General features: G+C 37.9%; 1 protein-coding gene across 27 annotated transcripts in view; it reads left to right on the forward strand.

The window, feature by feature from the left end:
- LOC119735706 (CUGBP Elav-like family member 2) overlaps positions 1-14,092 on the forward strand; it is a 108,700-nt gene that overhangs the window by 78,445 nt on the left and 16,163 nt on the right. For 8 of the 27 annotated variants that reach the window (XM_038209565.1, XM_038209561.1, XM_038209575.1 and 5 more), the window contains 6 exons: positions 1,742-1,825; positions 4,045-4,242; positions 7,337-7,402; positions 8,053-8,115; positions 12,228-12,293; positions 13,911-13,973. In XM_038209565.1, coding sequence (XP_038065493.1) covers positions 1,742-1,825; positions 4,045-4,242; positions 7,337-7,402; positions 8,053-8,115; positions 12,228-12,293; positions 13,911-13,973 — 540 coding nt within the window. The remainder of the gene's footprint in view (positions 1-1,741; positions 1,826-4,044; positions 4,243-7,336; positions 7,403-8,052; positions 8,116-12,227; positions 12,294-13,910; positions 13,974-14,092) is intronic. The other 19 variants (XM_038209568.1, XM_038209579.1, XM_038209572.1 and 16 more) reach the window with 16 other exon arrangements.

The following is a 14,092-nucleotide window of genomic DNA, read 5'->3' on the forward strand; positions in this document are numbered from 1 at the left end:
CTTGGAATGGTGCCTTTTTTGATAGAAATTGTGAGAAAGACATAAAGGCGGTTGTCCAAAATAAGTGAACTAGTGCGGCGTTGTATACAGGTCTTGCTAGAAGCTGATATCTTTTGCTCTCCAAATTTTTCCTCAACATTTTTTAATAAATTCTTTCCAAAGTGACATGAGATTCCAGTGGGACATATTTTTGTATTTGACCTTGGCATTTGCAAACCAAAATGTAAGCTATTCAATTTTCTCTGAATGCGTCGCTCACGTTTATGTTCATTTCATTGGCTGGCCTTTTGATACATCATTTTTTTGTTCTTTTTAATCCTCTGAAGCCAATAGAAACAAACCACTAAATCCAAATGCTTTTTCGGCTTACAGGGGTAAAAGGGTTGGTCGTACATGTTGTTCCTGGCAACGGTGTAATTATGTGTTTTTTTGGTTTGTGTTGTTACATGTACATGTATCTTTGTTGTGAATGCTCCCTTAAAACAATTGATAGACCTTTTCTCCATGTCCTTGCTCGTTTCTGAAAAGTATGTCGCCTTTATTTCTTCAAAACGTAAAGGTGCATGCATGCAAATGTTGTCTTCCACCTTGTCATTTTCATGTTTAACCTTTTTATTTGTCTCTTTTTTACTAAATCATTTGTTTTCAAAAATTCCCCAAAACTTCATGTTTTTTTTCCCTCTGGTATTTGTTTTGTGGATTCTCACAATCCTTTAATGTTTTTGTTGTCCGACTATTCATTCCGGGACATTTCTGAGTGTTTTCCAAACTTTCGCTGTTGATCCTTGTTGGAAAGAGAAAGGGGAAAAGGCTGTTGTAGTGTTATGTTGTGGTCTGTTTTATGTTTGTCATTTTGGCCAATGCAAACACCTCTCTAAATTTTTGCCCAATTAATAAAAAATGTCAAATCTTGTCCAAGTTAGACCCATTGATAAATGTTTTTCTAGTTGAGGAACTAAATTGGTTTCTGGCACTGCAGAACATCACTATCTCATAAATGCAAAACCTTCCTTCTCTGGCTGGCAAATTCAGCAAAGCCAACTCAGCAGTCAAAATCAGGTGACTGTTTTTAACAGTTGAGTGCTCCCTTCTCACATAAAGCAGCATTGACGGGCTGTGAGAGTTATGAAACTTGATACAGCTATGCTTTGGCCGTAGGAGATTGATAAGCCAGCTGTGCCTACCAGTCACCTGCTTTTGTCTGTTGGATGGAATACGACTAGTCACTGTGCGTATAGAAATATAATCTGACAGTTGGTGACTAGCCTGCCTAAAAGGCATGGCAGGGGAAGTGGAACGATTTCTTGACTGTCTGTGACTGATCAAACAAAAGGAGGGTTTTTAATGTGTGGACGAAATGTGTTTTGGACTCCGTGCGGGAACTGTAGGGGGCGCTGTAGACTATTCTTTAGATCCATCGAAGGACTTACATATAAAAATGTAAAATGCTGTACATGTAGATGTACATTGGTTTTGCGTACATGCACGTTCACTGCATTTTGCGGAGGCACCCACAACCAACTTTCAACAGCAATGTGCGACTCGCGTGTGTGTATAAGAGGATTCCACCTGAGCATACATGTAGGTGCATAGCAGCGGCGCTTATTACAATTTCCTTAAGTAATGCTGCTCTTTTGTCATTTTCACCGTCGTGGAATTACCTGTGCACGGAGTCCATACCTTTGTCTCTTTTTTTTTTTCTTCTTGGAAGTTCCTCATTTGCATAATTTGTATTCTTCAGTCAATCAGGGTCTTTTGGAAGAACCATTGTATTCATACAAGGACCAATCAGAGCATTCATTGGCAGGCGGTACCCTGTACAAGAGTGAGTTTTGATTCAGTAGCTCTCCGGTTACCAGTTTTAACCTTCCAATTGCTATTATTGCTGTACACCATGGTGGAGTGTGGATTAATATGGGATCAACATTTATGTGCCTTCATTGGGATTATATCTGTGGTGGTGTTTTATTATTTATATTTTTTTATTATATTTATTTATTTATTTATTTATTTATTATTATTTTTTTTTTTGGAATCAATATTTTTCCATCAGCCTTTTCCCCTCTTCTCTGTCCTTTTTTTTCTGGGGTACATGTACCGGTATGTCCCAAAATTTTGTGTCTTCCCTAAGACATTGTTGTGTACATGTACATGTAACTACAAAAATAAACGTGCAGCTGTTATTCCTACATTGTTTTTGTGTTACAACTGATAAATGTTGTTGTCGGTGTTCATATTATCCGTTTTCTGTGTTCAAGTTCAAATTCAGGTGCAATTTGCTGTAGACAAATGGTAGGGTAACTATTATTACAAAATCGAAATTCAGAAATGCAGTTCTAATGCATGATGTTCAGCATCCAGAAAATAATGTTTAATCTTTAGAGTCGTGGCATTTTAACAGCATTCCAGACAGCTACTGTAGATGCCAAAACCTGCATGAACAGCTTTTTCATGCGTATTATCATGTACTGCGGATGCACTTTATTTTGCTGTTCATGGAAAAATGCATATTTCAGTGTTGTAATCATAAGTTGGCCAAAAAAAAACATGTATGTATACCATCAGTTACATGTAGTCATGTGAAAATACTTCAAACGCACAATGCAAAATTATTTCAGAAAATAAGTGTGAACAAAATCGACATACATTGAACGAACCTGTCTAAAACATTCATGGACGGACAGGTGCACGCGTGGCATGTAACATTACCGTCCGCTGCAAAAATGACAACTCAAATGCTAACGTTCTTCGTGTCATTCCCTGCCTCCCGATGTAATACAATATGCCAGTAATGTCAAGTCTCTTTCGGAGGTCCTCCAGAAAACTGAAATATACATGTGAAAGATGGAACTTGAAGCCGAGTACTTCAAGTAAGTAGGAGGATGAGTGATTTGCAGGTAATGCAGAAATGCATGAAATAGTTGCAAATGAATTTGGACTGGAGTCTGAATCCTTTTGGCACAAGACTAGACAAACTCATTGGCTTGGTGTTTTTAAAAAGCAAAAATGAGGGACAGGCAATCTGGCTTGGCAATATGTGGGTAGGTACCGGGAAACAAAGTATCTACGGACAAACTTTTTGGGGGATGTTTTTTTGTTTCGTTTTTAGTAATATGCACCAACACAAACCAAAACACACACTCACAGATGCACATGATTTTTTTGTACCCCCGATCTTCAGCACGTCACATTTATATCTTCTGGCCCTAAAGTTGGGCACGGCCTTCTTACCTGCAATTCTAAGAAACAATTTACAATGGCACACTCCAGTGTAGGGAGTACCTTGCTGCACAGATGATGTGTGTGTTTGTGCTGTCTTTGCAATTCTATTTGGTTTGAAAAAGGGTCCTAAGTTTTCTAGATTTTTTCGTGTGATGTTTGGGTACTTACTTACAAACTGTAAGTGGTTTTGAAGTGTTTCTTCTCATTACGAGCTGTGGATAAACGTTCACGAAAACATTCTGTGTTCAGCTTTTTTATGTTTAAATGTGCATAACTATGCTGTTACGTGTGGCAAAAGAGCTACTGAAAACATGTCACATGTATTTATGTATTTTGTCGTCAATTGTTTTGAGTGTACAGGGCAGCTTGACGACTTACACTAATGTTCTTGTTTGCAGATTATTAAAAAAGCAGAGGTCGACAGTGGCAAAGATTTTATCTTGAAATTTAAGACGAGGCCAAAACAAACCCCTCGTAGTCCTAGCCTTTCTTCCGCACACTAGGACAAAAAAAATAATTCTGATGATGTTCGTAGCCTCTTGAATCAATTGCCGTAAAGGCAGAAGCAATTATATTCCTTTGTGCGCTTAAGTGGGCTTGCAATTTTGAAGTGGCATTAGCTAAATTGCCCAACCATGTTTCAAGGCTTTAAAAATATTATTGCAATCCGGAGTCCTGCCAACTCTTCTCCTTTCTTTATCCAGAGAAAAAATAGAGGAGAAATCCTGATTTGCGTCAACCTCTGTTTTTTTTTTTCACCCCTGTTTCTCTTCTTCGTGTTTGTTGTGCATGTCTCTCTGTTTGTTTTTGTTTTTGTTTCAGGTGCTGGTAGCTCCGGCGCCAGCAACCGCTCAGGTAACAGTTCCTTTGGCAACCAAGGAGGAGCTGGTTCCTATGGCAACCAGAGCGGCAATGATTCCTATGGCAACAACCAGAGTGATAATGGCGCCTTTGGCAACCAAGGCGCTAGCGGCAGTGGCCCCGGTTTTATGGCCGGTGGGATACAGTCTGGAGCCCAAGGTTAACATCTTTAAAAAAAAAAAAAAAAAACCATAAAAAACCATAAATAAATACATCATATTTTTCCTTAATTGGTTGAAAGACTGGTGCCTGGTGTGTTTGCTCTGGTACCCTATCTCAGCATTAAACCTGTACGCCCTAATACATACTCCATGTTGCATAGATTTGGACTCTCTCTGTTTTCATAATATACTTTGGGGTATTGAAAAAAAAATGACAAAACGGAAATTCAAGTAAACCGTCAGTTGCTAAGTTGTTGTAAAAAAAAGTGCTTTATTTTCTCAGCAAGTATTAAGAATATTTCAGAAAAATTCAAATGCCGTGGGCCAATGTGTCCAGAAATAATGAGAATCTGTAATTTTGTTTTAATAAATTGAAAATGTTCCAGGGAAATATCCACATATTGTGCCAGTATGAACCAATTGACAAGCACCTTTTTTTTTTCAAGGCATGAGCAACAGTAATCCCCTGAACACGAGAGTTTCAAAGTTGCCCAAAGTTGCTCACTTTGGTTTGTCTAAAAATAAAATTGGATGTCCTTTCTTCAATGGTGATGCCACAAAGAGTGGTTTCTAAGAGAATTGAAGTGGTTTTTTTTACATCAGGATTGTTGGTGGTGTATTTGTCCATGTGGTGGTCTGTGTTTCAGGTTTTATTTTTAAGGTTTGTCGTCCTGTCTGCCCTTCTGTTTGTCTGTAGGTAGTCAGTCTGAAGCCACCTCTCTATATGCATGTTTTAAATCCAATTTGGTTGTCCTCTGCTTGCGTACCGAGGCATATACTAAACTGTAGGCTTAAAGGCTGAAAACATGCATATGGAGAAGCTGCTTTCGCATTCGACCATCTGTCACTCTTTAGCTGTGAAGGCAAAAAAAGGTTACTTCCCCATTTTGGGGGAAAATAACTTGAAGAGAGTAGTTGGAAAATCACATTCCTTTTGAATGCTAGCACTGTGCAAGAAATGTCAGCAAAAACCATCAGTTGGCACCTACTGATCAGTACATGTTTGCAATTCAGGAATCATATTTTGCCTCAACAGCTATGCTATGATAGATACAAATTTGCGGTTTTTTTCCCTTGTTAAAAAAAAAGTCATTTTGTCACTCTTGTTTTGTCCAGTTGTTTGTCCTAATATAGGTGTCATTGGTATGTACATGTAATTAGACCTTTTGTTCTGTTGCCTGTTCTGTGTGTGTGAGTGTGTAAACACCTGCAGTCATGGACTAAGGACAAAAGGGTCCTGGCAGACAAAGGAATGAGGATTAGGGACAATAAGGGGTCCATGATTGCTGGTGCTTACAAAGATCATTGTCTGTGTGTGTGTTTATTGTCTGGTTGAGTGGTTGGTCTATCTGTCCTTAAACATTCATAGAGCTTGTGCGTTTTCGTGTGGCAAAAGTAATTTGCCATCGAAAACATCATAAGACGTACTCATGCATACACACTGCATTAAGACTGTTCATTAGTCAAATTTGACTCAGCAGATTACAAAGCAGTTATTTTGCTGCTGAGCAACTCTCTCATTTCTTGTAAAAGCCTTGATACATGTATGTCGTTAAGGCTGCTCTGTTAGTTTGTCTGTCAGTCTCTGTCTCTGTCTAGTTGTTCAGTCCACTCTCTGTCATACTTTCTCTCTTTTTGGTCATGTTTCGTCTATTGTGGTTAACATTTTTTTTTGTATGTCTGGGTAGTTTGTTTTTGTTTCAGTTGTTCCTGCCCGTGTCTCTCTTTAATTTTTTGTCTTTCGGTTTAAGCCCTTTAATGTCCTGAAGTCTTCTCTCCTACATTTGTTTGTGAATCTCCCCCACATTATGTTTCTTGCCCGGCACTGTCAATCTTTTAATTTTTTTTTTAAAGGATTCTTTCTTCCCAAATTTTTCAGAATTGTAAGAAAACCTCTGGAATCAGTTGAGTTAATTGTCCTACAATAGGTGTCCCATCTTCTGTCAAGTTTATTATTTTGTTTTTCTGGGATTGTTTTATTGTGTTGTTGGTTTTTTTTTTTTTTTTGCAAGTCTGTAAAATTTGTTTCATTAATTTTAGGGAATAGATCCAAACCAAACTGGTCATTTTATTTTTTTTAAGTTGGATCTCAGTAGTATTTCCTTCCAACCCTTATGTGATGTCTTTAATTGTTGAATCTCTCCCATAAAAAAAACCTTGAACAGTTAAAATCCTAGGGACCTTTCCATTTATTTATTTATTTATGTATTTATTTATTTATATATTTGTGCATAAGCAAATGTTAACAGTTCTTAGAGGCCAGGGCACAGTCATTGCACTCTTGTCTCACCTGCACTTCATTTTTAACCATACCAATTAATTGTACATGTACATCAAACCTATGCCAGATAATGTTAATTACATGTAGTTCATTTGTCTTCTTTTTTTCTTGCACTTTTCTTCTAAATCTCATTTCTTGTTTTCCTACTAGTTCTCTGTACTCATTCATTTCATTTTTCTAATACCGTATTGCTTTATAGTCATTTCTTGTACATGTACTTATCCACATAATGTTTAGTGTACATTTTTAGGCCTTTCTGGTATGGAAACAAAGGAAGTTCCTAAGCAATCAAGTCATGTTTAATAAAATGAAATAGGGTTCTTTTAAAAAACAATTTACAAGTTTTGATTGTGAATTGTTTAAAAAAAAATACAAGTATTACTTTTAGAAAGGACTGGCAAAATTTGCAACATTGCTTGAGCATTTCTCCATCATGGCAACTACAGGAAAACTGCATCAAATCATGTCATCAGTGCAATATAATTGGCATTTTCTAGCTGCATCCTGTAGTTCTGGAATTTCATCAGAACCTTCTTTTTGAAAGAAAAAACAGTTTAAAAAAAATCTGCATACAAGGAATACATTTCATTATTTGGTCTCAACTAATAGTAATACTATTCATGGATGAAAATAATTTTATTCTCTCCAAATTTTGTGATGTGAACAAAAAAACTACAGCAGTTTTCCCCCATTTATTTGAACACTGCCATTTACTGTAAGATCTAAAAAAAAATGTTTGGTTAACACATTATTGCAAAACTCCTGCCCATACCGATAAAACGTTTTTCTCCAAACCCAACCCATTTTACAGGCGGTGGATCGAGCGCGGCAAACTCTAGCAATCTGTCTGGACTTTTGGGCCTACAAGCACTTAAAGGTTGCCATTCTAATCAGTCATTCGTTGAACTTTGACCTCATGTTTTATGCATGACTTGTGTGAATATTGCTGAATGATTTGCATGCATAATGGTGTTGATTTGGATGGTTGGTGCTTGCAATTTTCATGGTAGTGTTGGCTCTTTTGGGCTCACATCTAGTGTTAAGTAACTTCTCTTTGCTTTGGCCCTGGGTGTCTGTTTTGTTTTTCCTTTGGATTCTGTGAAATATATTTCAGTGCTTTATTTTGACCCATTTATAACAAGCCATGGTTTTAATTTTTTTTAATTTTAAACAAATTGGTACCAATATCATAAAATTCAATGTACAGAAGATAATGTTCTGTAAATGTATGGAGATCATCTTCCGTTCACTTTCCAGTTTTCAGGTTTTTATTTATGTAATTTTTTTCTTTCAGGGAATCAACTTTTTCCCTGATCTTCATTCCTTATTTCTTGCGTCATCTCAATCTTTCTTTTGGTATTCAGTATGAAAGGCTCTAAAATGTTTTTATTTTTTTTATTTTAACATTCATTTCTTTTTCAGTTCCTCTCCCTTTTACCTAATTATGCTGTGACGCCCAGACCATGCCGATTTGCATGTCATTTTGCACTCATTTGCATGTCATTTGCGTTCATTTGCATTTTTTAGGGTTGTACCCCTCCCATACTGCTGTCACTGCTCGTACTGCTCTTCTTCACGAACCTCAGAAACGTAGGTTTGGTCATGGTATTTCTTTTTTTTCAATTGCCGTGGAAACATGTTCGCTGTGTACCTTCATTTTTTTTGTTCATTCATTTTAACATTGTTTGATTGTCACGTGTTCATGTATTGTATTTTTTTTTTATTAAATTGAAGTTTTGTCACGTTCTGTCTGACAAGAAAGTTGCTGTGATGCATCATGAGAGCACAGGGTAATCTGGATCGGTAGTGACTTTGTCATACACGCGCGCGCACCATTTATTACTAGCGCCCATTGGCTAAACATTAAAGTTGCGTGAACTTCCGGTTCCATTCGTGCTATGCTACACCGTGTGAAGTACGCAAAGTTCAGTTGAGATGATGTCACACTAACGAACTGGATTGTTATTTGCTGATATTTGCTGTCATAACACTCGTAGAAAACGCGCTTACGTTGTTCGCTTATGTTGTGCTTGCGCGTTGCATGTAGAGTACATTATTCAAAATTCATTCCATGTAATTTCATTATGTTCTACAAACACGCACATGAATTCAAAATGCCTGCACTCAGGGCGGCTTTAAAGTATCTCCGCGGGGGAATGAGGAGTTAGCACTCTAGTAATTTAATATAGCTCTATGGTTGTGAGACATACTGGTGCCAGCACATCACTGGTAAACATGACTCCCAATCCCATGTGCTCTTATGATACACAAACTGTGATGAGTTTATACAGTAAATGTTTTTCACTGTTGGCAGAAGGTGATGTTGTTGTGATTTTTTGTTGAGCGTATTAATCCATGTATGGTCCTAAAACTAACAAGTTGTGGAGTGCACATTGTGAATGTGTTTTGTCTGCTTTCTTGTGTGTCATTTGATTGGCTTATTTATAAGGTACAGTAGACAAGTCTTTACTGCTTTTGTTGTTTATGTTACAGAAGTGCTCAAATTTGAATCAAAAATCTGTCACATGTACCGTACAGCTGGCAGATAAAACAAATCTCAAAACCAACGTCAGTTCTTTAATAAACATTTTCCTATTTTTGTGGGCTCCAGTTTTGCTTGCAAATTTCTTGATTAACATACTTTCCTTGAAGTAAATAGTGTTATACAGGATATCGTAACTTTTTGGGGGGGGGGGGGGGGGAGGTCGTGGCAGTCCGTAAAAATAATCTCAATGTTAACAACCTTGTGTAGCATATGAAATAAAAGTTTTTTGGGTTTTTTTCAATTAGATTAGTTGAATATACACAGACTTTAAGCTGCCATGTAGCACTCTTTTGTGTTTGGTGCATCTGTTGACTGTTGTGTGGCTGAAGTGATTTTCAGTAAACCTATTCCATGGAGCTTTCTGTAAAGTTAAACCAAACAAAATTGCAATTCTTTCCAGCTACATGTAGGTTGGTGCACACTCAGCATGAAGGCAAACACAAATGCAATTTTGCAAAATCACATCATTTATTCACATTGTATTTTGCAAAAGTTTGTCATGTTGCTTCATGTCAGATTTCCACTTACGCATTTGCTTTTGCACCATCAGTGAACCCGCCCTGACGTGGCATTTATATGTTTGGCCAAACTTTGCAAACTTCAACAAACCTTCTAAATGTTTGTGCATTATGTTTTACACAGAAGTAAATGAAACTTAATGTGATTTTCCAATGCAGAGGTCTTAGGCTGTGACTGTTGTCTACATTACACCCATTACAACGTCATGGGAACAAGCTGGCAATAGCCGTAGCCCTGGAAGCCTGTTTCAGACATGGCTTCACTCTATCACTGAAAGAATCCGGCGCTTACGAAATAAAAAAGTTTGAACCTTGCATATCCAATCATATCCGTAGTTTGGTCCACTTGAGGTATCACACATTGACACATACCTGTGCTATGGAAATTGAGATTTGTGCTTAACAAATTGCTCCATGGAATTTGTTCCCTTTGTCCGAAATGCTTGGCATCTTGTACAAAGTGGGTGGATGTTGTTGAATTGCATCGTTTAATTTGTTAAGTCATGGTGTACATGTATGTTGTACTTGTGGGAAAACTGGTGTTTGACTGTTTGTGATCCTAGGCCAACCAAAATCTCATGCTTTTTCTTTTCAAGAGAAATATGAATTCATTAACAAAGCCAACATTTTAATTTCATCAGTGCAATGTACCTGTGTCTATAAACTGTATTGATAATCTTTACTTCACTTGCGTTCAGACAAGATAAAATTCTGGAAATTTGTTTTCACAAATGTATATTAGAAGCAATTATAATGTATAGGCCACTCCGAGCACGCTGTTACTGTACATGTAAGGAGGCCCCCTTCAATGGCGAAAGCATTGTGCTAGCTATTGTACAAAGCAATGGAGTATCTGACCAATAGCTGGCACAGTACTTTCGCCATTAAAAGGGGCCTCCGTTGTAGTGTGCAATGATATTCTCAGAATGGTCTACGCTCAAGATTACATTTTAAAAAGGTAGGGAGGTAATTTGGCGGAGTGTTCATTTTCACACGCGATTCTCATTCAGAGAATTATCTTGGCAGCTATCGTTGTCGGTTAGATTCATATAATCATGTATCCCACCGTTTTCCATTAAACCTATCCGAAGATTTTGGCACCTTTTTCACTCCCACTGCACCTATTGCCGTGATGTTGATCAGGACCATATGGTCACTGCGGTGTGATCACACCAGCCCATTAAATCAGTGTCGTTTTCATAGACGTAACAACTATCTGTGGATATTCAGGAGCTGTCCAGTGCTACGGTTGATCAGAAATATTTATACAACGCCTGACTAAATCCCTGTCATCTGATTGGTGGGTCGTTGATCATGTGTCATTGAATTATTCGTCCCAGTGCACAGTGGGCGCATGGCAGAAACAGAAGTTCCATCACACGGTAAATGGAACTTCCATTGCACAGTCACACTTTTGGCAGTTCTGACCAATCAGATGACAAGGATTTATTCGGATGTTGTATAAAACAAATAATGAATGTAAGAATAAATTGACAGATAGAAATTCCATTCCACTCGGCTTCGCCTCGTACGTTGGAACAGTCCATCTGTCACTTGGTGAAACTATTCTTACCATTGCACTCACAAACATTCATTATTTGTATACTACAGGATATTTCTGTAGAAAAGAATCAATCCCAAAACATGAAGCTCAATCGCCATTTTTGAGGAGTAAGGGCTCATCGGTGGGATAAAATTGCAAGATTGAAATTTAAACTATAATTTACAAGTAATCTTGACAGTTTGCAATGATAATTATTCCAATCTCTGCAAGCATACAGTTGTTATTTTTTGTATGTGGCACATGATTTCCATTCTCCATCGGAGCCCTAGTAGTAAGTGACTGCAGTTTGACACACTATGCTGGACTCAGTTTCCAAAGACAACTTTGTAATTATCTCAAGACAACTTTGTAATTACCACACGTGTGAGTTTGCACACCAGTGCGGTTCATGCAGTCCAGTCCAGCATATGGTTAGCACCTAACAAAACTGACCCTTGGTCGAGACTTTTTGATGAGATTTTGCACATATGTGAGGCGTTCTGGCAAAAAAAGGGAACTTGGCACATGCCATAGTGGAGAAAAATGAAGGGAAAAAAATTAATGGGGTGATTTTTTTTTTTTTTTTTTGATTTTCAGAGTTATCGACACATGTATTGGTAATCTTTGGTATTTACGTTTTTTGACATGTCGATAATTGTGAACTTTAAACAGCCATAACTTGTCAACAGAATGTCCAACTGAAGTGCAACAAACAGTATTGTAAGGAGAATCTTAGTCTCTATCGTAACACCTGCAAATCTCATTTCGACCTTTGCCCAGTTCTGTCTTATTTTTGCCAAAACGCTCGGATATATGAGTGGTAAAAAATTTGGTAGTGAGGTTTTGCCCTACCGTGCCGTAATTTGGAAAAAGTATTGCAGACTCATTGCTGTTCTTGAGCTGAAGTTCTTGCCCTGGGACAATTTTATGTCCCGAAAATTTTTAAAAACTGCTTAAAAAGATTTCCTTAGTCAGCGACATATTGAGTAAGCACACAGCGCATGTAATTGCAAAGTTGTCCGTATTTCCTTTTTTCTTTCTTTTGAAATTTACAATGATACATGTCTCTTACAAACAATGGTCCCTCTTCTCACAGGAGCTATGATGGGAAACACAGGGTCCTGCCTATCTGGGTCTGGCTTCGGACTGGGCGGAATGACAGGTATATATGTGATAGACTGGTTCATGGTTATTGACGCCATCTTGCACCCAGTGGACAAAGAACACAAGTTGCAGTGTGAGGTTTCAATGAGATACATCGTACTATTCCCGTGCTCACTCTATGCAATACATCTGTTCTTGTTGCCCACTGGGTAAGATTGCGTTGATAGCAGTGAACGTGGTTTATTTGTTAGGTGTGTGTATGTTCTTGTGCATTGAGTACCGGTACTGCATATATGTGTGACCTGTGTGATGAGAATGTGAATCTTTCTCTGTCTAAAGTCGCATGTCCAACTTCGGTGAAAAATAAGATGCAAATTGTCAGAATTACATTCCAATATACCGATAATGTCTCAAGATATTCCTGCCCTATTTTGTCCTTTTTGAGATCCGAATTTCTTGGACAGAAAACAAAAAAACTCCATAAACTTGAAATATTATTAAATGCATGTATTAACCACAAGTCAAAAGATTTTTGGGGTAAAACAAATGCGCCATTCGACAATTTCCATTATGGCCTTCACATTTTTTGGATATTGGATTTCATTTGCACCACACGCCTTCTAGTAGCTTCATGAACGCTCACTGTAGTTTAATTTCCTACTTCAAGTTCTTGCCCTTGAGTACACTCACGCATTATTGTTCCCTGCATTTTGCCCTCAAACCAAAGAACACATACCCGATCCCTCTTATCAACCACTGCCATTATGGATGCAGTGAAGTCTGGGTCCAGTACCTGATTACCTTTTTCACTTTATATTGACATCAGACGTTTTGTTCCTATTGTCATGCACTCTTTCCCACACAAACCATGCAACACAACTATTGGAGGTATAATGGCTACGCAGTGCCTGTTCTGATGTAACTGTCGTTTTACCTATTTGGTAGCTGTGATGCATGCTTAACACAAATCTTTTTTATTTGTACCGTGAATGATTTTGGAGAAGTCGATAATTGCGTTTCGTGCAAAGTACCTTTTAATGTTTTGTTTATACATGTATACTGCTTACATCATTGTGGAGTACCATAGGGCTATGCATCGGAACCAGGTACCCGAGTCCCCGACTGTTGATGTTAAAAAACAGTTTCAGATTATGGGATCGGGCATCTGTAACCAACTTTACAAATTACTTATAAGACAATGAAGATGAAAAATGTCATTTGTGGGGAATTTCGAAATGAAAACCAGGCTACATGGGAAAACAAAACATATTTCATGTTTATGACGCTCGCGGAAGTTGCAGTTTACACCGTAAAGCTATAAAGCTCACTGTATACACTTGTATCTTGCTGCATCGATGCACCGATGTGGCAGTATTGTTGTGCGGACCTTTATGAACAATCTGAACAGCAACTTCCAAGATTTGATTTTTGGGGTTGGGTTTCGTTAACAGGTACCCGTGGTTGTTTTTGTTGTTGGTTTTTTTTTCTTTTTTCAGTTGGGTACCGGGTTCCCATACTACCCATAAATGCACACCCTTAGAGTACCATATTATGCATTAAAATCAAGTATTTAACCCTCATTGAATGGATCACTAACTATTGAACACCTTAAAAGCACTTGGAAGACAAATTTCAGGGGAAAACAATGTACCTTAAACTTGATATCCAAAAACAGGCAGTAAGCCGTTACGAGCATACCCTGGCCAAGCGGCAGAACGCAGTATGTGGGACACCCAGGGTAGGTAGTTTGAAGTGGTGTTTGAAATGGTTTGCAGTTTTTTTGCTGTTACGAAAATGTCTGTGTTTTTGTGGAGCGTCATCTTTGATGAGTGAATGCATGTGTCAGAGTCTACTAGA

This window comes from Patiria miniata, unplaced genomic scaffold (assembly GCF_015706575.1).
Source record: "Patiria miniata isolate m_02_andy unplaced genomic scaffold, ASM1570657v1 HiC_scaffold_29, whole genome shotgun sequence".
Classification (NCBI taxonomy): Eukaryota; Metazoa; Echinodermata; class Asteroidea; order Valvatida; family Asterinidae; genus Patiria; species Patiria miniata.